This window comes from Dichotomopilus funicola (genome assembly GCF_033296635.1).
Source record: "Dichotomopilus funicola strain CBS 141.50 unplaced genomic scaffold C8A04scaffold_41, whole genome shotgun sequence".
Taxonomy (NCBI): Eukaryota; Fungi; Ascomycota; class Sordariomycetes; order Sordariales; family Chaetomiaceae; genus Dichotomopilus; species Dichotomopilus funicola.
In genome coordinates, this window is record NW_026944062.1 from 201,716 (window position 1) to 222,424 (window position 20,709).

At 54.6% G+C, this 20,709-nt stretch overlaps 9 protein-coding genes across 9 annotated transcripts; 4 read left to right on the forward strand and 5 right to left on the reverse strand.

Moving 5' to 3' along the window:
* Window positions 1-330: 330 nt before the first annotated feature.
* On the reverse strand, window positions 331-1,931 carry C8A04DRAFT_29671 (uncharacterized protein; the record flags this gene model as incomplete). Its single annotated transcript, XM_062781094.1, has 4 exons — window positions 331-905; window positions 1,002-1,342; window positions 1,411-1,576; window positions 1,697-1,931. 4 exons carry the CDS (start codon window positions 1,929-1,931, stop codon window positions 331-333), a joined length of 1,317 nt encoding a protein of 438 aa, XP_062636086.1.
* Window positions 1,932-4,695: 2,764 nt separating this feature from the next.
* Window positions 4,696-5,748, forward strand: C8A04DRAFT_29672 (uncharacterized protein; the record flags this gene model as incomplete). Its single annotated transcript, XM_062781095.1, has 4 exons — window positions 4,696-5,008; window positions 5,085-5,192; window positions 5,245-5,360; window positions 5,422-5,748. 4 exons carry the CDS (start codon window positions 4,696-4,698, stop codon window positions 5,746-5,748), a joined length of 864 nt encoding a protein of 287 aa, XP_062636087.1.
* A 770-nt stretch (window positions 5,749-6,518) lies between these two features.
* On the forward strand, window positions 6,519-9,089 carry C8A04DRAFT_38093 (glycoside hydrolase superfamily; the record flags this gene model as incomplete). The annotated part of the gene is made up of 1 exon (XM_062784107.1): window positions 6,519-9,089. The coding sequence occupies one exon, from the start codon at window positions 6,519-6,521 to the stop codon at window positions 9,087-9,089; it is 2,571 nt and encodes an 856-aa protein (XP_062636088.1).
* Window positions 9,090-9,606: 517 nt separating this feature from the next.
* Window positions 9,607-10,944, forward strand: C8A04DRAFT_38094 (major facilitator superfamily domain-containing protein; the record flags this gene model as incomplete). Its single annotated transcript, XM_062784108.1, has 2 exons — window positions 9,607-10,004; window positions 10,071-10,944. The coding sequence occupies 2 exons, from the start codon at window positions 9,607-9,609 to the stop codon at window positions 10,942-10,944; spliced, it is 1,272 nt and encodes a 423-aa protein (XP_062636089.1).
* Window positions 10,945-11,616: 672 nt separating this feature from the next.
* On the forward strand, window positions 11,617-12,423 carry C8A04DRAFT_29675 (uncharacterized protein; the record flags this gene model as incomplete). Its single annotated transcript, XM_062781096.1, has 1 exon — window positions 11,617-12,423. The coding sequence occupies one exon, from the start codon at window positions 11,617-11,619 to the stop codon at window positions 12,421-12,423; it is 807 nt and encodes a 268-aa protein (XP_062636090.1).
* A 46-nt stretch (window positions 12,424-12,469) lies between these two features.
* C8A04DRAFT_13019 (acyl-CoA N-acyltransferase) lies at window positions 12,470-13,018 on the reverse strand (the record flags this gene model as incomplete). The annotated part of the gene is made up of 1 exon (XM_062777551.1): window positions 12,470-13,018. The coding sequence occupies one exon, from the start codon at window positions 13,016-13,018 to the stop codon at window positions 12,470-12,472; it is 549 nt and encodes a 182-aa protein (XP_062636091.1).
* Window positions 13,019-13,437: 419 nt separating this feature from the next.
* On the reverse strand, window positions 13,438-15,228 carry C8A04DRAFT_29677 (transmembrane amino acid transporter protein-domain-containing protein; the record flags this gene model as incomplete). The annotated part of the gene is made up of 1 exon (XM_062781097.1): window positions 13,438-15,228. The coding sequence occupies one exon, from the start codon at window positions 15,226-15,228 to the stop codon at window positions 13,438-13,440; it is 1,791 nt and encodes a 596-aa protein (XP_062636092.1).
* A 578-nt stretch (window positions 15,229-15,806) lies between these two features.
* On the reverse strand, window positions 15,807-17,356 carry C8A04DRAFT_38098 (L-Aspartase-like protein; the record flags this gene model as incomplete). Its single annotated transcript, XM_062784109.1, has 3 exons — window positions 15,807-16,274; window positions 16,342-17,219; window positions 17,308-17,356. 3 exons carry the CDS (start codon window positions 17,354-17,356, stop codon window positions 15,807-15,809), a joined length of 1,395 nt encoding a protein of 464 aa, XP_062636093.1.
* Window positions 17,357-18,109: 753 nt separating this feature from the next.
* On the reverse strand, window positions 18,110-19,793 carry C8A04DRAFT_38099 (Alpha/Beta hydrolase protein; the record flags this gene model as incomplete). The annotated part of the gene is made up of 3 exons (XM_062784110.1): window positions 18,110-18,147; window positions 18,341-19,718; window positions 19,752-19,793. The coding sequence occupies 3 exons, from the start codon at window positions 19,791-19,793 to the stop codon at window positions 18,110-18,112; spliced, it is 1,458 nt and encodes a 485-aa protein (XP_062636094.1).
* Between the last annotated feature and the right edge of the window lie 916 nt (window positions 19,794-20,709).

Consider the following 20,709-nt stretch of genomic DNA (forward strand, 5'->3'; position numbering starts at 1 on the left):
TGTATTAATCGACCGCGTATCAAGCAATCCCCCCTAAACGGGGGAAGGCAGCATCATTCGGACATGTTTAAATGACAACCCAATCTCCAGTCTAAACGCCTCTCTCCAGAATCGATAATAAACATAGGGAGGAAAAAGAGAAAGCTATGCACAGGAGAAAGTTGAAATCCAAGAAGGGGTAATAACCAAGGATAAGATCAAATCCAGCAGCAAACAAAATGCTGCTCTTTTCCACCCACCCACCCCCCACACCAACCGGACGTCGCTTTGTACACAACACAACACACTCCGAAACAATCCACTTCTCCAGTTCTTTCTTTATCCGCCGTTTTACGACATCTCATAAACCTGGCCGTCCCCTTTCTGCGTCGGCAGTTCCACCGCATGATGCTGCTGCGGCATCTGCTGCTGCGGTGCACCATAAGGCCCCTGGCCATACTGTTGCTGGTGCATCGGCGACGGCGCCCCGTACGGCGCATACCCGCCCACCGAGTGGCCCGGCGACGGTGGCGCACCATATCCCTGCGGCGGAGGCGTGCCCAGGCCCTGGTGCTGCGGCGGCGGAGTACCCATCGGACCGACACCCAAACCTTGCGCGTACTGTTGTTGACCGAAAGGAGCGGGGGATGGCGTGCCCTGGGGCGAGATGCTCATATGAGGGCTGTGCGGGCTGTGCAGGCCGTTGTTGTAGCGCGGGTCGAGAGCGGCCGGGTCGCCCATGACGGACATGTGCGGTTGCGGGGAAGCTTGGGTGGGAAGCTGCTGGTATGGACCACCGGGAGGCCCGCCAGGGAAGCTGGGGGGAACGGTGCCGACGGCGGTTGTGGGGGGCGAATTGTGACGATTGTTTTTGCTGTTACGTCGCATGAGGAAGAAGACGCCGAGGCCGACGAGAGCAAGCGCGGCTGTGGAAAAGGTTGTTAGCTGCTGACCGTTGTCTTGGAGAAAACAAAGAGAGGAGAGAGGAGGGGGGGGGGCGTTTTTGCGGTTACAACACGTACCGATACCACCAATAACACCACCAACAATCGCTCCAATAGGCGCGCCCGACGAAGGCTCAGGGGTCGCAGTAGCGGTGGAGCTGGTCTCCGCGGGAAGACCGTCCGTCTCGGTGCCGGTGGCTGAGGGCGACTCGGTGGATGATGCCGACGACGACTCGGACGTGGACGACGAAGAGGATTCGGAGGAGCTTCCTGTAGCGGTGGCACTGGCGCTGGTGGATGTAAGGAAGATGATGTAGCTGCCGCGCGTGCTGTCGCAAGTCGGGATGGTGTAGCCGGCCAGAGATGACTCGTTTTCGTCGTACTTGTAGTAGGCGCAGTACGGCAGTGCCGAGTTGGAGCTGGGGTGACCGCGTTATTAGCATCTTGGGAGCTGATTCAACCTAAGCTTCGATAGTCGATGGCTTACCAAAATCGCGTCCTGTCGGCGTTGAACGTCTTCGTGGCCGACGACGAGGCATAGTCTAAACAGGCAGTGTAAATGTTGCAAGAGGTGGTCAAGCAGCAGCCGACGGCCGAGGCTTGGTCATTGTACAGACACCGGGCGGCGGAGTTTGCGCAGACGTAGCCGTTCGCTATGTTTCATGTCAGTAGTTGTCTTTCACCAAGACCATCTCACCCGACGTCACGGCCGAACGCGTGCACCCAATTCTCCTCCAGCAGCCTAGAGGAGGCCTCTTGGGATGGATACTGACCTCCATCACCATCAACATAACCGCACGTCGCGGTGTCCCGCTTCTGTAGAATTGCCCGGGGAGCTACTGGAGCGGGCGTAATGGTGGGCGGGTTGATGTCGAACGGGATATCTTGGAGCTCGGCGGGTGAGGTCTGAGCAGGCCCGATCGGACCCAACTGCACCGCAGACACGGCGGGAAGGCAGGCCGCAGCAGCGGCGGCGGCAGCAAGCCGTCGTACGTTCATCGCGACCATCGCTGGAGAGAGGAGTTGCCTTTGCTGCTGCTGCTGCTGCTGTCGTCGCTGTCGTCGCTGGCGCCCGTTGACGATGACCGTTCGGTGTTGACGGGCGCGAGATGTCACGAAAAGGGGAGCTTCGGTATCAAACCACCAGACAACGGAACAGCGAGAACAATTTTGTCAACCGACACAAGTCGCGCGAGATTTTCCTTCCTCCTGCCCCTGGTTCCGTCCCCCATCCCCAGAATCATTCCGCTCTGCCCATGCTCCTCGTTCCTGAGTCGCACACCTTTCCGTTTCGCAGAGCGCTAAGATGAAAAAAGAAGCGGCGATCCCTGGTGCCATGTCGACGCTAGCGACCTTTCGGGTCAGCCGCACCCGCCAAGCTGTTGGATTTGTGGCACAGCACCACACGCTGTTCCTGGCAGGGCAGAATCGGACCCGCGACACTCCAACCTTGTAGCCATCGCGTGCAAAACCTTCGATTCAGCTTCGCTTTCGTTTCATGACAGGAAAGATAGTGTCGATTTGACGGTCGGTGTCACGTAGTTCGTTCACCTATTCCCTTCGTTGTGTCCTTCCTTGTTCTTGTGTTCTTGAGGATCAGGCACCGAGAAGCAGAAGCTGCAATCACAACAAGGGTCGTTTTGCAGCCGTCAGTCATTTCCACCCGGGCCTTTCCCCAGTTTTTTTTGCTTGCCAGGACAGGGGCTGAAGGAAATTCGGCTTTGGGCCCTGGATCCCAGCACACGGGCCATCTTCTCTCCGCTCTACACGGAGGGAGAAGAAAAGGCTGACCTCTTCGTGCTGCTTCTTTGCAACGGTCGGGTTAGTTATTTTAAGCTGTAGCGCTCACCCGTGTGTGCCTGGAAACTCTGCAAAAATATGGCAATGTTCTCGAAATACCGTGAACGCAGAACAACATCAGTCGAACCCCCCGAAAGCGTTGAGGTGGGAGCCAATGTCTCGGGCCTACCGTTGCGCAGAGAGGGCCACAGACTTTGTGGATCGCTGTAAGACTGCCCCACGTTTCTCGCCTGGGGTCCAAGTTAAATTGGACGACAAGAGCACAATATAGGGTTAGGGTTGCGCGAAGCTTTATTGGTGGTTCCTCGCGGTTCTCATCAGGTTTTCGGAGGATGAGATCAATCCGTCAACGAAGCAAATCCAGCGGAGGCACAAAGCCTTCGCAGCTGTAGATATCACGGAGGCGAGATGAGAGGAGCATGTCCGGCAAACTTTCTTCAGTCACTGGGCTGCAGGACGCAGGGGAACAAGCCGCCCGCTCCATGCGCTCACGCTGTGGTTCTTGTGGGGCATCCCAGCCGCGAAAGGCACTCTGCCCCTGAGCCTTGAGGCTTCTTCCATCACATCGATGAAGTGGGGCTCCTTCAAGGCCGGTAACGTATGCAATGCAGCCTTGTGCTTCCGACGTGCTCCGGGCACAAACCCAGGCCGTCTAGAGGCAAGTCGCGTCTGGCAAAACCAGAGCAAACCAAACACAAACACAGTGCTCCTTGGTGGCGCAAAAGTCTCCGTATCTCGTATCAAGGCAGGTGGGCCTTGTCGAATGTCTTGCATTGGATGCGACCATCCTGGTCGCCTTCGGTTTGTGTGGGATCACTTTGTTTGCTGTCCAGTTCAGAAAAGGGAAGCAGGGCGCCTGTCACAATGTCGGCTCTTGGCTGCGAAAACGAGCGGGAAGGGTGTTGGAGAGTTAGGGTTGTGACCAAGGCTCTCGCCAGGAAAGCCCAATGCCGTAACGTTACGGAGGCATGGGAAGTAACAAGTTAGGTATGTAAGGTGACTTTGCAGGGAGAGTATTCGTTCTTCGTAAGTTCAAACTCGCCCAGTAACTCACTATCCCATGTAACTATTTCCAAAAAGCACACTAAGCCGTATCGACAACCCCCACCCTCAATAACGACAGGAAAGCGGCAAAACAGTCGTGAACGCCACCATTGATAAGGCTACCATGCACTAATGGCAACTTTAATGGCGAAGCTCGCAGCCATATCCCCATCGCCGGGGCCTGCTATCAGGGACATTGGTGTTCTTGGTGGGATATTGAATCTCGTTTCTTATCAAGTTATCCACGGCTGTCCTGGGAGAAAAGAGACTGTACCCGGGCCTGACTTCGAGAACAATTATGATAAAAGAAAAGATGATTATCTGAGCTTCCATACTTTATAAGCCCTGGCTCTTGGGTCGCGTGCAGTTAAATATTGTGGCGGGGTTCGTGTCAACTACGAGCTGCAGCCTTTTCCCTTAAGTTTGGGTACGCACAGGACGCTGAAGATTGCAGGAGCTAGTAAACTCGTCTTACAGAATTTAGCTGGAGACCAACAGTTACAGTTAGGATTTGAAGTTGTTGTTTTGCTTCAATTTACTCCCGAGGAGTAGGGGCGTTTTGGATGATGTAATTACCGAGAGCAAACATCGATGGTTCAAGTTTCCTCAGACCGCCAACGCCACTCACAGTTCCTATTTGGTTACGAAAGAGGCTAGACCTCCCCTCTTGATCACCGCCCAATGCCAGATTTTTTGCGCCATTGCATAGACAAGGAGGACAACTGGAAACATCATTCTCCTCCCTTGGCCAAGATTTTCAAGGATTTGTTTCCCTACACTAGCTCGACTCATTCTTTTTTCATAACAAGGACTAGAATAACAAGCGATGTCGCTCTTTCATCACGTTGAAGACGCTAATTCCCTTTTTCCTTTTTGATAACTCGAGAATAATTTACTTCGGATCTTACACTGCAAGTTCCTGCCCCTCATGAACTCCTCGTCTGCCCGTTCCAGCGTCGACCTCTCCTCCTCCACAATTCCCAACCCCAAATACGAACATGACCAGGAAGCTGCTGGGTTGTTGCCAAGCCCAACGTTCTCCGATGACTCGAGGGAAGCAAAGCTAGGAGCTAAGCACCGGTGGCATCTTGGCGGGAGGTGTAAGACATGGTGGTGGGATACGCTCCACGCGGTTCTTGGCCTGCTTATCGGACTGATCGGGATAACCGGCTGGGTCATGTATTGGCGGGCGTTACCGGGCGTGGGGCTGATGGGAGAGATTAATGGGTTGGTCCCGGAATGTGGGTGTCCTAGGGTTTATTCGTACTTCTAATTGTACTTGCTATGTACGTTATGTTGCTAACAGTAGATGTTTAGTTCCGGTCGTGCCCGTCCTTTTTGACGATGATCCACGGTCGACGCCGGATCACAAGACGGCTGAGTCGGCGAATGCCACATACGAGTATTGGGCGTCTTTCATGCCGGGTACGTTATGCGATAGGACACGACTTGAAGAGTAGAAGCTGACAACAGACAGTTGGGAACGGCTTCATGAGCGTTCCTCACGACGATAGCCATGTCCTCCCGCCGCCTATGGTCGGCGAGGCGGGAGAATACTACTCGATCGCGGTCTTCCACCAGCTCCATTGTCTGGTGAGTTCTATTCTGCCCAATACCCAGCATTGGCGTTTTCTTACTTTAGCAACGCACGTAGCACAGTGTCATGAAGATGTGGAACCAAGTCAACGACGAACTCGAGCAGCAAGCCACTTCAGGCCAACTCCGCGGCCGGAACGACGACGACATCGCCAGCGACGGCAAAACCATGTCCCGAAAAAAGATGCGACGCCACGTTGACCACTGTTTCCGGTACCTTCGGCAGTCAATCGTTTGCTGTGCCGACACGGCGCTGGAGGGCCAGAATTTGAAGGCCAAAATCCCAGATACAGATGGAACGGGAGCAACACATCTCTGCAAAGACTTTGACAAGGTCAGGACGTGGGCGGAAGAGAGGAGGATTAGCGATGGGCATGCGATTTAGGTGTGCGCTCTGCAGGCCGCTAGTCAGAATGCCACACTCTCTCCGGCGCGCATTTCCCGGTGTTGACTCGAAGGCGAAATATCACGAACAGATATAGTGAGTTGCGACTCGTGCGCATCGACTTTCATGTGCTTTCTCGGATCTCGGGTGGCCCGGCCGGACCGTGTTTCTGCGGCGGGCCGAAGTCGAACTCTGGCGTTAAATTGCCAAGTTATCCGCACCAATTGGGCGGGTCTCCGCCTGTGATTTCGAGAGAGAAAAGCAGATCAAAAGCCGGTAAATGCTCAATGAATTGTTACTGATGGACGGAAGCGAGCATCTCACGCTAGGGTTGTAAGGGTCGGCGGTGGCTAAATGTAACGCTCGGAAATATCCCACGAACGGCGGTTGCCATTCTCCTGCGGGGATAGATGGAGAAATCGAAAAAGACCGGAACCGGCTCCCGGGGTTATGAGATCATGGGCAAGATGGGGTGCGGGGTTGGACGGAAATGTTGTGTTTAAACCTTTCAACCACCGAACAACCCCTGAACTGGAGGGAAATCCGACCCCTTTTTGGAAGGTATTACGGATGGAGTCTGCAAGCAGAGCGCGCAACAATGGAAGCGAGACACAACGGCACGATGGCTAGATTGACAGAGACAATGTATTATAAAGTTTGTGGTTGCCGTTCCCGCAGAAAGCGGCATGTAGTTGGATTCGTGTATTAACTAATTACCCATCCGTGACTGTTTACGCGCAACACCACGATTTTATCGTGCGCCGGCCACGATGCGTTTCTTCTCCTTATTTGCACTGGCAGTCACGGCCGTTCAGGCCGCCGATGACGCAGGGCGCCAACGCGTTAGCCTCAACGAAGGGTGGAAATTCTCGCGCTTCACTTCCAACCCTGACTCCCTTTCCTACGACACGTTGAAAGACTGGATCCTGCCCTCCGGAAACGACTTTATCAAGGGCTCCAAACACGACACGCCTTCTGACAGCGCGCCGGGAAGCGATGTACAATACGTCCAAGCCACATTCGACGACAGCGAGTGGGAAGATGTGGATGTCCCCCACGACTGGGCCATCAAGGGGCCGTTCAACGCGCCTGGCGTCAGCGGTGGCATGGGCCGTCTTCCGACAAACGGCGTGGGGTGGTACCGCAGAAAGGTGTCTCTGGACGCTGGAGATGAGGGGAAGTCCATCTTCTTGGACATTGACGGCGCCATGTCCTACTCGGCCGTGTGGCTCAACGGCGAGCTCGTGGGCGGCTGGCCGTATGGGTATGCCTCGTTCCGCCTGGACCTGACATCCCGCTTGAAGGTTGGCGATGACAACATTCTTGCGATCCGGCTGGACAATGTCCTGGACAACTCCCGATGGTACCCCGGGGCGGGTATCTACCGCAATGTGTGGCTTGTCAAGACCAACCCGACGCACGTGGGCCAGTTTGGAACCTACATCACGACCCCTGAGGTGTCCGAGGACGCGGCGACCGTCGAGCTGGTTGTGGATGTCCAGAACGATGGCGACTCTGACCAGGAGGTGGACGTGGTCACGGAAATCCACACCATCGATGCCATTGGAGGCACCCCCGGAGACGAGGTTGTAGCCACCTTTGAGGAGGCTACCGTCTCCGTCCCCGCCGGTGAGAAGAAGGCCGTCAACGGCACTGCATCGGTAACGAAACCCCAGCTTTGGGGCCCAGTCCCAGAACAGAAGCCGAACCTGTACGTCGCGATCACGACGCTCTCGGTCAATGGGACGGTCGTCGATACTTACCAAACGCCCTTTGGGATCCGCACCATCACCTATGACCCAGACCGTGGCATCGCCGTCAACGGACAGTTCCTGAAAATCCAAGGCACCTGCAACCACGGCGACCACGGCTCCCTCGGCACGGCGTTCAACCTCCGGGCCGCCGAACGCCAACTGACGGGGCTCCAAGAGATGGGCAGCAACGCCCTTCGTACCTCCCACAACCCCCCCGCCCCCGAGATTCTGGACCTGGCCGACCAGCTCGGGTTTCTGGTGCTCGACGAAATCTTCGACTGCTGGAACGGAGCGAAAGCCAAAAACGACTTCCACAGCATCTTCCCTGACTGGCGCGAGCCCGATCTCCGCGCATTCCTCCGCCGTGACCGCAACCACCCGTCCATCATCGCGTGGAGTTTCGGCAACGAGATCGCCGAGCAGACATCCTCCGAAGCCGGCGAGACCGCCAAAGTGCTCCACGACATCATCCACGACGAAGAACCAACCCGTCTCACGACGGTAGCCATGAACGCAGCGGGGCCCGACAGCGCGCTGGCGAGCGTCGTCGACATCATCGGCCTCAACTACCAGGGCGAAGGCCAAGGCGGGTCCCCCTACGGCTCCTTCGGCGCCTTCCACAGCAAATTCCCCCAAAAGGTCGTCTGGAGCACCGAGAGCTCGTCCGCCCTCAGCACCCGCGGCACCTACCTCTTCCCCGTGACCTCCTCCAACAGCGCCACGGTCGGCGACGGCTCCGGCGGCGATTCGTCCGCCCAGCAGGTCAGTGCCTACGAGCTGTATGCCACCTCCTGGGGTTCGTCCCCGGATAAAGTCTTCGCGGCGCAGGACAGCAACGACTTTGTCGCGGGCGAGTTTGTGTGGACCGGCTGGGACTACCTGGGCGAACCGACGCCGTATGACGCTGCGCGGAGCTCGTATTTCGGGATCATTGACCTGGCCGGGTTCAAGAAGGACCGGTTTTATCTGTATCAGGCTCGGTGGCGGTCGGATCTGGCCATGGCCCATATCCTGCCGCACTGGACGTGGTCGCAGGACCGGGTCGGCCAGGTGACACCCGTGCATGTGTTCTCATCCGGGGATGAAGCCGAGCTGTTTGTCAATGGAAAGTCGGCTGGGCGGATCAAGAGGGACCAAGGGGAGTACCGGTTCCGGTGGGATGATGTGGTGTACCAACCGGGCAACGTGAGCGTGGTGGTGTACAAGGGAGGCGAGCAGTGGGCAGTGGACTCCAAGAAGACTGTTGGTGACGCTACCGCGTTGAACGCCACGGCCGACCGCACGACTATTGCGGGGAATGGGTATGACCTGTCCTTCATCACGGTGGCTGTTGTCGACGAGAACGGGGATACCGTGCCGTATGCCGATAACGAAATTACCTTCTCGATTGAGGGCCCTGGCCAGATCGTGTCGACAGACAACGGCAAGCCTGATGACATGACGGCTTTCCCGTCTCTGACACGGAGTGCGTTCAGTGGCCTAGCGTTGGCTGTTGTCAAGGCAGAGAAGGGTAGTTCGGGTGATATTACCATCACGGCTTCTGCTGACGGGCTTGAGACTGCCAAGGTAACCATCCAAGCTAGTTAGAGTAGGTAGGAAAACTGAAAGGCTGCGAGGTGTATAAAACTTCTCGTCTTGGATGAGTAGGTACCTACCTAGTTAAACCTTTACTTTATTTTCCCATGAGATCCATAAACGGTGTTCAAGCGGCTAGATTTCAGTTAGGGTCCCGAACTCCATCTGCAGGTCGTCTGTATCACTACCATGAATACTAATGGTCTATGGTCGTGTTGGATGTAACTGTCCCTTCCACGAGGGAGTTGCATTCGCGCTTTGCTCAGTGCAAGTGCCCCCCTGCAGTAATTACACCCACTTTCCCCTCATTTGTCACACAAATCTCAAAACTCTAGCCCGGGAGGGCCGTGTTACTGAATCCAACCAGTCAAGGGCGAGGATAGCATCAGTTTAAACAACATACCAACATTGTCGCGGCAGCATGATGGCAGACAATGGAGACGATAAAAGCCGGGAGAAGGTGATGCGGCTAGCACAAACCGAAGAAACGACAGAAGCCTACTCCGCCTTTCCATAACGGCACAAGCATATGATCATTGGTCTCGCCGCTTTTGGCAGGTGGTTTTCAAGTATCAGCAGCTTCAGTTACTTCTCTGCGATCCCGTTTTTGGCATCCGATCTTGGCGTCAGTGTCCAACAAGTTAACCTAACCGTCACCTCTTACCTCATCATGTCCGGAATTTTTCCCTCGATAATGGGCGATGCTGCCGATCGGTTTGGGCGGCGGCCTGTTTTTTTGGCCGCGCTCATTATCTATTTTGCAGCCAACATCGGGCTTGCATTACAAGGGAGCTTTTCTGCGCTTTTCGTTCTGAGGATGCTGCAAAGCGCCGGGATATCTGGAACCTTTTCGATTGCGTACGGTGTTCTCGGGGATCTGTTTACTCCAGCTGAACGAGGAGGTTACTCGGGAATTATCTCATTCTTGTTCGTCGATGCGAGTCCGACCCATGAATTGAGAGAGTCCACTATGCTAACCAAGGGAGCCTCTAGCATCAACACGCCTCCGAGCTTTGGTCCAGTTCTGAGCGGGGTGTTGCTCCTTCGCTGGAGCTGGCGCTCTATATTTTGGTTTCTCGCCATAGGCTCTGGAGTCTGCTTGACATTGATGGTTCTCCTTCTTCCTGAGACGGCACGGAACATTGTCGGGAATGGTACGATACCGGCGAGAGACATTAATCGAGCTTTGATACCGTTGCCTCCTAACAGAAAATACGATACGAGCGACACTAAGCCAGCTATTCCACCCCAACAGCGTCGTAGAAATCTCCCAAACCCGCTTACGACCCTACAAATCCTCCGCAAACCCGGGACTGCAATCGTGTTGGTCTCATACGGCATTAACTACACGGTTTACTGCTGCCTCCAGGCTTCGTTATCGAGCTTGTTTGTCAACATTTACCACGTGTCCCGTCTGGTAGCCGGTTTAGTTTATCTTCCGTTCGGTATCGCCGTTGCTCTCAGTGCTTTTGGGACCGGGAACCTTCTCGATTTCGATTTCAAGAAAACCGTCACCGGGACCGGGGCTGAACTCATGAGACAAAACGTCACAGATCTCGGAAATTTCCAAATCGAACGTGCCCGACTTCGCACTGTTGTTTTTAGTGTCGCGTTGGGCGCTGCCTTCACCATGGGCTACGGCTGGTCACTCCGGGCTGGCGTTTCTATGGCCGTACCTCTGCTGTTGCAATTTCTTATAGGCTTGACGATCCAGATGGTGTTCACGGCGCTCAACACGCTGCTTGTAGACCTCCATCCGGACCGGCCCTCAACAGCCCAAGCTGCCTGCAATTTTGTGCGCTGCGAGATGGCAGCAGCTTGTCTAGCCGGTCTTGACGCGTTTATTCAGAGTGTTGGACCGGGGTGATGTTTCATGGTGTTCGGAGCAGCCCTATTTCTCCAATGCGGCATGCTACTGGTGTTAAGGGCGAAGGGACTTCAATGGCGACGCTCAGAACAGCAGGTCATAAATGGACAATAATACCTGGCACAATACCAGCGGGCCATCGCTCGAGGCGAGACAAGGACTGGTTAGCCAGCCGATATTTCTGGTGCCACACTACCGTCGAAGGGAACTCGTGTAAGCCATGGGGGGGGGTTGGGGGGGACGTTACCATCGATCGCCGTATCTAGTAGGAGAATAGTATGAACACTAATTACCCCCTGAAGCTTCTTTTGGAATACTATATTGCCGTTTGAGGTCGAATTCCACTCCTTGACTGGCTACCTATCTGCACTGGAAGTAGTTATCCAGGAGTAGCAAGAATCCGTCGGCCGGCAACTGATATTCCTCCTGAGACGGCTAAAGTTCCTCGAGGCTAGGCTCATGTCTGTTTAACTACCGAAGCCCGGTCACGCCGATAAATTAATAGGACCCCTCACTTTTAGCAGAATAATGTCCGACGCCCCTCGCTCAAATGTTGACCTAGATGGTGGGAGCTAACATATTAGGTCGCCCTCCCGGGACTTTCTTCGGAGCCATCTCTCATTTCCGGCTGTCCAGCGCATTAGATACTCAGCAAACCAGAGACTAAACGCGATGCTCTTTTTTATATTCTGCGCGGCTGTGCATATTTTCTCTCTATCCGCAGCAGAATGCACTAGGGAACTTCTCCAAGACCTCACGGCCAGCTACGTGGCAGCCCTCGCCGCGGGTAATGGACCATCAGGCATCTCTGGCCTTGCGGGACCCGACGTTAGCTACATCGAGAACGACGCGCCGGCCGATATCGCCGCAGGACTGCTGTCAGTCGGTATACAAATCGACTTCAACCGCAGCATCTACGACACCACCCAGTGCGCTTCCTACACCGAGATTGTCGCCACGACAGACCTAGCCTATGTAATCGGGACACGACTCGCTCTGAACACGGACAACAAAATTGCTGAGATTCGGTCCAACGTTTGTAACTCGGGAGACTGGCTGTTCAACGCAAAGGGGTCTCTTGAATACAACAGCAAAGAAACGTGGGATTCCATCCCCGAAGGCAATCGGGATACGCGCGAGGTGATCCAGGCCGCAGGGGATGCGTACATTGACGCTTGGGGCGACGACGCCGTCAAGCCCCCCTTCGCTAGCGACTGTGCCCGGTTGGAGGGCGGCTCGTACATATCGGGGGGCAACTGCTTGCTCAACTTTCCTCCGCCTTTTAACATCACCTACCGTGTGTACACGATTGATGAGCAGCTTGGGGCTGTGGATATCTTTCACAACTTTCCGTTTCTTGACACCTCTATCCCTCGAGATCCGGGCACGCAGACGAACAATTTCGTGAGGATTGAAGGAGGGAAGATCAAGTACATCCACGAGAACACTGTGTGCAGCAAGGATAATTGTGGAAGGTAGATAGATAAGCGGGGTCTAGTTTTGGGGTCAAGGGATCAACGGAATATCAGGAGTGCTCACCCTCTTTCGTCCCGTTCAGTACCATAAACGTCGCTCCAGGGCCATACCCGTTCAGTTTCTCTTGCATGGCTCCGTCTTCCCGCTCAACCGGCACAAACCCAAACCTCTGCCAGAACGGCACAGTGCCATATACCGATATCAAACACACCGACGTCCACTGCCTAGCCACTTCCAATACCCTCCCTAGCACCTCTGTCGCAGCTCCGCGACCCCGAAAACTGGGTTGAATCGCAAGGTCATGTAGATAATACTGATCCGCGTCGTCCGTAATCCAGCCACCGCCCAGCATCTCGTTTAGCGCCGGCGGTTTGCCCCGGCGGATCGGAAAGGATATCACGTAGCCGCCTATTATTTGTTCCGCCTCTGCCCGGCCTGGCTCGGAAGAAGCAAGGACCATGCAACCCTGCGGAAATAGGTGTAGGCGCTCGCGAAAGACGCATTCGTCTTCCGGCAGGTCACGATGGATCTCGTCAGCGACGCGCATCACACCGGGAATGTCGGCCTCGGTCATGGGCCGCCATTGAGAGCTGACCATCATAATTATGAGCTAGTGGGGCAGTTATGGTGGTACTGGTGACAGAGTGTCTGGTAAATATCTGTCGGCTCGAGGGATGGTTGGAAAGAAGCGGTTGAGGTCGGAGTGGGATGGAGTTGAGAAGCTTAAGCCGAGGCCCCGCTTGCGTTTGAGACGAGACCGTGAATTCAGAGTTGGTGTGGGGAAAACTTTGCCGCAGGGTTCCTATGAATCACAATGTTCACTTGTCTTACAGTAGAGTCATGATCAGTTCTAGAAGATAATTAGGGGCGAGAATAATCTCCGGTTACTGCTTGATATGATAATTACGGTCAATCATATAACAGGCAATTAGTTGAAATTCTAAATAAATCCAGACCGAGTTGCAATTCAATCCAATGGTTTTACCCCTTGTCCAAAACTCCATACATGCTCAGTGTTCACAAAAAGCTGTTCACAATCGTCACGGTCGACGTATACACCATACCCACCATCCCTAGTACCATCAGCGCGATATCCCCCCACTTCACCCACCTCTTCGTTGCCACGCCTTTCCAGTGCAGATACGCTGGGTACACATACACCAACGGCACACACGCCACACTCCCAATCAACGCGACAAACCGATCCAGATTCCCCGTGCCGGCCACCGACACCAGCCCACAAAAGACGACGACCCCGAACCGAAACGCATTCTTGGTCCATTTCGTCCGCAAACTCCCCTTGCCCGAGCGCATGTGACCAAAGATCTTGCCCTCGACGATACGCAGCGCTGGGAACAGTTGCACGGGCGTGCCGGCGAGCACGGCGATGGCGTACAGCACCTGTACGGTATTCACCAGCGCGCTGTCTTGGGGGAAGTTGTTGATGATCTCGATTTGGGTGTGTTCGCCAAACGTGGCATAGCATACCGCGCCGACTGAGGTGAAGACGACGGTGATCAGCAGCATGACCACACCAAGGAGCGGCTCAAAGTGTTCCGGCTGCGCCATGGATGACTGGATGGGTAAGATCAAGCCGATGCCTTCGAAAGTGAAGATGGCGGCGCCAATCGTCATGGTGTAGTGGGCGGGATTGAAGAGCACGACGGTGGGATCCGGGCCGACTGTGGTTAGTGAGGACGTAGTGTACCAGTAGATGTACCCGACGCCAATGAGGATGCAAGCGTCGGCTAACAAAGCGATCGGCCCGAGCTTAGAGATGTTGCGGATCCAAGCCAATGGAACCAGGACGACGACCTGCATCGCGATGAGCCCGGCCGAGGTGAAGGGGCTGTGGCCGCCGGTGACGGCGTGAAAGAAGGTCATGAGATTTTCGGCAACGAACACAATGCCAGCGCAGACGAAGCCGATCTGGGACAGCGCGATGGAAAACAGTACCAACGCGCGCATCCGAGGGCCGGCAATGGCGTTACCGATCTCACCATAACCACCGCCGTAGTGCAGTTTGCACTGCAACAGTAGGTGGAAGGCCACCATGGTGATGGCCGACACGTAGATCATGGCGATGCTGGAGAAGAGAATCCCGCCATTGTTGAACGCCTTGGGCAGAAACATGATTCCCGTCCCCACAAACGCCTTAAGTAGCGTGAAGAACGTCTTGACCGTGCCCGCGTCCGCGTTCCGTGGCGCTCGAGAGCTCGCCCTGGGTCGAAGGAGCGGCCGCCGTTCACCCGCCCCGGCTTCTTCGTCTTCCCCTTCCCCCGCCTCTTCCTCCTCCGTAATGGCCTCCTCATCCGTGTCGACAAGATCTTCACCGGCGAAACTGCCGTACAGATCCAAAAACTCGACAAAGTTGCGCGTAATGGGCAGTCGAGCCGCCACAAAGTCATTCCCGTGCCTTTGGTGCAAAAACGCCCTGCGAAACCCGCCCGGAGCAAGTTGGTCCCCAACTGTCAGCCCGGGTGCGTCCTCGTCCTGGTGAAACTCCCGTGGGTTATGGAATGTCGCGGCGCGCCGGTGCATCTGCGAACGCGTCGCCGCGGGGAGCTTGAACAGATCCCGGTGGATATCGCCGCCCTGCAGTTTCAACGAAGACTCCGGAGTTTCCTGCCCTTCGGTCACCGGGGTCGTCGCGGATGCTGTTGTTGCCGACCCCGGCGTGGCGCCATCATCGCTGTGGAACTCGGCCGTATACCCCGTCGGAAGGTGCTCGGCGACCACCTGGGCCTGTGCCTGCACCTCAGCGTCCACATCGCGGCGGTCCCGTGATGTTCCCCTAACGTCGGACATGGTGCCTATGTTGGGATTGTGGCTCCGCGGTCACTGGCTCACTGGCGGTCACTGTGATGGGTGGCCGATGATCGATCATTGAAAGATGAATGTGGGGCGTGGTTGGTCCAAAGCTTGATACGGATGAAACAGGGACCCGAAAACGGCGAACAAAAAACTTTTGGTGTGGTTGAACAAACTGCCCCAAACGAGCGGCAATCGCCGGCTTTTCGTCCGACATCCGACCGCCGCGCGACGTGAGAACTCCACGACATCGGATGATGTCACCAATCGGCAGCTGGCTTCCCAACCACGCTTTCGGTTGGCTCCCAGGGGCTCACCGCCAAACGTGCACGGCTTCCTGTGACGGAACCTGCAGCTTGCGGCTTCGTGCCATTGCAAACCGTCTTGCGCCCAGACCGTGATATGTGGTCCATTATGTAATTCTTTATTCTTATTCATGTCCCATCAACAACTTCATCGCCGTCACTCACAAGCTGGGACAGTGCTACCTATTCGCCATTTTTATGCTGTAGTCTACTTAGTGTCATATACTAACCTCTCTCTCGTACCGTGCATGTTTGCAGCAGCAAGTAGACCTAGTTCTTCACGTACTCTTCAATAGCGGCGATCTGCGCGAGCACAGAGCTGCTACTGGTGCCGCCAGACGAAGACCGCTGCTCAACGCTCCTTTCAAAGTCGAACACCTGCGAAATGTCGTCCTCAAACAGGGGGGAAATGGTCTTGAGATCCGCCAGCGGGAGCGCCGAGATGGACACCTTGGACTCTTCCGCCTTACGCACAATTTCGCCCGCGATGTGGTGCGTCTTGCGGAATGGCACGCCCTTGCGAACAAGGTAGTCGGCGATGTCGGTCGCCAACATGTCATCCGTCAGCGCCGCTTTCATCTTATCACCGTGGATTGTGAGCGTGTCCAGCACGCCCTGGGTGATGCGCACACAGTTGGAAACCGTCTTGATGCAATCGATCATGGGCTCAACGGACTCCTGTAGGTCCTTGTTGTAGGAGGTGGGTAGGCCCTTGAGCGAAGCCAGGAAGCCGGAAGCCTATTCTTGTCAGTATGCATTCCCCGTAGTCGCACGGTGAGAAAGCTATTAGAGGGATGGAACGCACCTGGCCCATCACCCGACCCGCCTTGCCCCTGATGAGCTCCAGGCTGTCAGGGTTCTTCTTCTGAGGCATCAAACTGCTCCCAGTGCTGTACGCATCGGCAACCTGAACGAAACCAAACTCGGCCGTTGAGAACAAGATAAGATCCTCAGCCAACCGGCTCAGATGTGCCATCAACAGGCTAGCCCATTGCAGAATCTCAACAACAAAATCCCGGTCCGCCACAGCACACAAGCTGTTCGGGTGAACTGAGTGGAAGCCAAGATCCTTGGCCATAAAGTCGCGGTCAATGCCAAAGGGGTTGCCCGCCAAGGCCCCCACGCCCAGGGGGCACGAAGAGACCCGCTCCTGAACGCCTTCCAAGCGCTGTAGGTCGCCCTTGAGGAAGGTGGCATGCGACAGCAGCCAGTGCGAGAAACGAACGGGCTGGGCACGCTGAAGATGTGTGTATCCGGGCATCAGAATGGGCAGCGCCTCCTTGGCCCGGGTGGCGCTGACCGCGAGCAGGCTCTTGAGCGCGCTAGCGATATCGGTGAGCTGCTCGCCCGCCCACAGGCGCATGTCGACACCAACCTGCTCGTTACGCGAGCGGCCGGTGTGCAGCTTCCCCGCGGCATCGCCAATTAGCTCGCCTAGCCTCCGCTCATTGGCAGTGTGGATGTCCTCGTCCGATTTGGTGTCGATGACGAACTTCCCCTCCTCCCACTCCTTCTCGACCTGCTGCAGCCCTGTGATGATTTGCTCCAATTCCTCGTCAGACAGAACGTTGAGCTTCCGCAGGGCCTTGGCCCAGGTAATCGAGCCGTGGAGGTCGGCCTTGTAGAGCACCTTGTCGAACGAGAGCGACTCGTTGAACTGGAACATGAGGTCGTCAATTGCGCCTATTTCGTGCGGGAAACGTTAGCTTCAACGATCAGAAAACAAGAATAGAGTTCGGGAAACCGAAACTTCCTCAGCCCATTGACTTACCAGAGAAGCGGCCGCCCCAAAGGAGCGTTGGGGCAGAGTTGGAAGCCATGGCGATGTTAGTCGTGTGAGTCGTTTGTTGGTGCAGGAGGGGAGTAAACAAGTTTGGGTTGTTGGGGCTGGCTGCTGTGAATCATACAAAGGAAAAAAAATTGGACCCAAGAGAAGCTCGCCCTGCTGCCCCACGTGCCCGATATTTGTCGCGCACACTGCTTCGCTTCCAGCGTCACCGGTTAACACCGGCTGCCCTCAAACATTCCTCTGATTTACTGAGAATCTCTAGGTAAGCTCCTCTCGCCCAGGAATCCTTTGAACGCCACTCATTATCCTACCCCGTCGTTGCACCTAACCGATGGACATGTGGTGAAAAGCCGAAAGTACGTACAGTACTTTGAGCAATATACACACTGTATTCGCACCATCAGCTCGATCTCAATGAATCTCGGGAAGGTATGTATATACTTGGTACTGTACATACCTACATGTACTTACTGTACATACATTGAAACCGAAATGCCTGGCCCTTTCTAATCTAGTAGTAGGCTATTTGGTACTGCATTTACGATTAATTCGCCCAACATCAACTTCGTTCGCGAGTTTCCTTGCTACCCTCCCGCGCCTCCTAGTTACCGTAGCATCAGGCAAGGTAATTACCGAGTTAATGCTTGCAGAATGCGGGGTTAAGGGTATTACGCACTGTGCGCAGCTGTGTAAGTGACGAAAACGGAAATGCAAAAAGCCGGCGACTGTAACATCCGCTCATGAACATCCCAATCCTGTTTTCCAGGCGGAGAAATATTGATGACTACTCGGCCAAATCAAAATTTAATATCCTCTTTATGCCTAAGGCAATATCATATGATCTATCTATCATTGATCACCGATCCTCCCGCACCCGAACTCCACAACCTCGAAAGCCAAATAATTCAGAATCCAAATCACGAAGTCCTACAACAATCCGATCCATAATCCCAATCCTCTTCAAAACTCCAAAACGCCGCCTGCTTACCACGTGCCTTATTTAATTTCAACTCACCGCCGATGAACTTTTTGCAGACCTCCTCAGTATTCGTTTTGATAGAAGCATGAAGCCATTCCTTTGGCGACGGAACAGCCTTACAGCACCTCACATCATTGGCCGCAGCGAGGGACAGCTCGTACTCGACGAATAAGTCTTTTGGGAACATCAACGCGCGGACGGGCACTGTATTATTCCGCAGGGCCGCCGTGTCATAAAGGGCTGGCCAGTTGTATTTTTTGGCGAGGATGTTCGCAGGTTCGAGGAACGGTTCCAGCTCGGGGCCCGCATCTTCCAACATGAAGCTATGGATCATCTCCGACGTAAAGTAGGGCGTTGGGCCGCCGTTAGATAAGCAAAGATCCGTTGAGCCGTTGCGCAGCCAAGAAAGGTGTGGGTCGTAAGAACCTCCGATCCGTTGTGCCGCCCAGTTGGACACGATGTTAGGCCCAGAGCAATATATGGCCTCGTGCATCACTCCATACAACGGCCGCTGGGGAAGCCTAAATCCTGTGCCATTTATCTCGTCAAATGCTCTCACTGCATCCGAGAGATCCTTAGACTCTTGGGACTTGGCGGCTTTGTCAAATTGTTGAACAATCCCATGCACAGCTTTAAACCCGCCCTCGGCCCCTAAGCGTCGGCCTAGGGTTAAAAACCCTCTCCACGTCAACCTAGCTCCGTTTCGGATACTGACCCCGTTTTCATGTCTCTCATGAAGCCATTGAACAATCCGAGAAACTGCCGCCTTGTCTTTCTCATGCTCCTTGTAGTACTCCTTGTTGATGTCTATCAGGCCTTTGTAAAGTGCCTTGTACGTGTCGTCTGGCGTCTTTCCAATGGGTGGCATCCCTCCGGTCAACCACACTTCCTTCAAGCTGCCCGGCAAGAACGACAAGTAGGTCATAGCAACCCATCCTCCATACGACTGACCAAGAAGGGAGAATGTCGGTCCACCAAGGCATTTCCGAATAGCCTCGAGATCTGCAACGATAGAATCTTGGCGGAAGTGTGTCAAGTACTCGGCTCTTTGCTTAGCATTTCCCTTGGTCCTCATGACTGCCGCTGTGACAGGGCTACTAAGACCAGTACCCCGGTAGTCGACATATAATATTGACCGGCCCTTCTCGAGAAAGTAATTATTCAACTCTTTGATAGTGAACGGTGGGTTGCCGTCTCCCGGCCCGCCGCAAAGATAGGCAACAATCGACCCATCTTTGTACTTCCCGCGGAGTGTTTTGAGCACCGCATCTGTACCGTTGCTATTTTCGAGTTCAGGAACTGGCTTGAGACCATAGATAAGCTCCGCGTGGATGTTAAGATGCTCATAGCTTGTTGCCGAGCCATGTACGAGAGGAACTTTGAAAACAAGATGGATCGAAAAGATGTGGGCAGGCTTGGATGAGTTGTTCGAGCGAGATCGGCTGACGAGCTCCGCCTGTTGAATAAGACCCCAGGAAATGGACGACATCGCGGTCGTGTTGGCATAAAACGATATAGGAATGTCAGAATGATGAAGTATAGAAAAGCGGCGGCTGTACGAGCAGTGGAACACCAAAACCGAACCTAATTATACTTATGCCGTTGGCTAACATCCCATCTTGTCTCGAAGGAATACCGGCCTCGTTGAACCAAAAGACGGCATAATAAAAGAAGTCTTATGGTGAACTCCTTCTCCCCTTTCGTCCATTACCACCCCTTGGTTGTTGATTGAGTGAACCGGCAAACAGATAAGCGACAAAGAGCAAGCGAGCCACCGAACCACCGGACTGAACAACTGAACACAATGATTACCTCTCCTTACAAGGCCAGAGCCATTGTACAGTGCATCCTCGGACTCTGAATGCCGGGTTTTGTGTAACAAAGCGCGGCCTGTTCCTCCTGCAAACCACAAAGGAGGACCGGGAGCTCGGTACTGGTTACGGGGCTCCCGGCTGGCTGGGACGTGCCAGCCGCCGCTTTGGGCGGTTCAGAATTCCAACGTCCGTGTAATCACTAAAATGTCTTGCCCATCCAGGCGGGTTTGCCACCTGAACCCAGCCGCCCCAAACCCCCAATCATGTGAGTGACCTAACAAAGGTAGATAGTAACCCAAAATACCATGAGCTTCTCTGGTATGTTACGTTACCGGATTTTGTCATAACCTTGTAGGCCATAGTTTATCATATGGTCTAAAACGGCTGAACAGAAATCAGAAAGAAAAACAAACCGCTGTCGTCACCGAAAAGGCGAGAATGCGCAACAATGGACACAACTAATTACACGAAAGGGAGATCAAGCAGTCAGATGCCTGGGCATCCTCTAAAACGACGAGCCGAGCGCTAAACTTACACACGTCCGTCCTCGGGGAGTAATAGACAAAGAGGTGTTCTATTATGAGCCGAGGA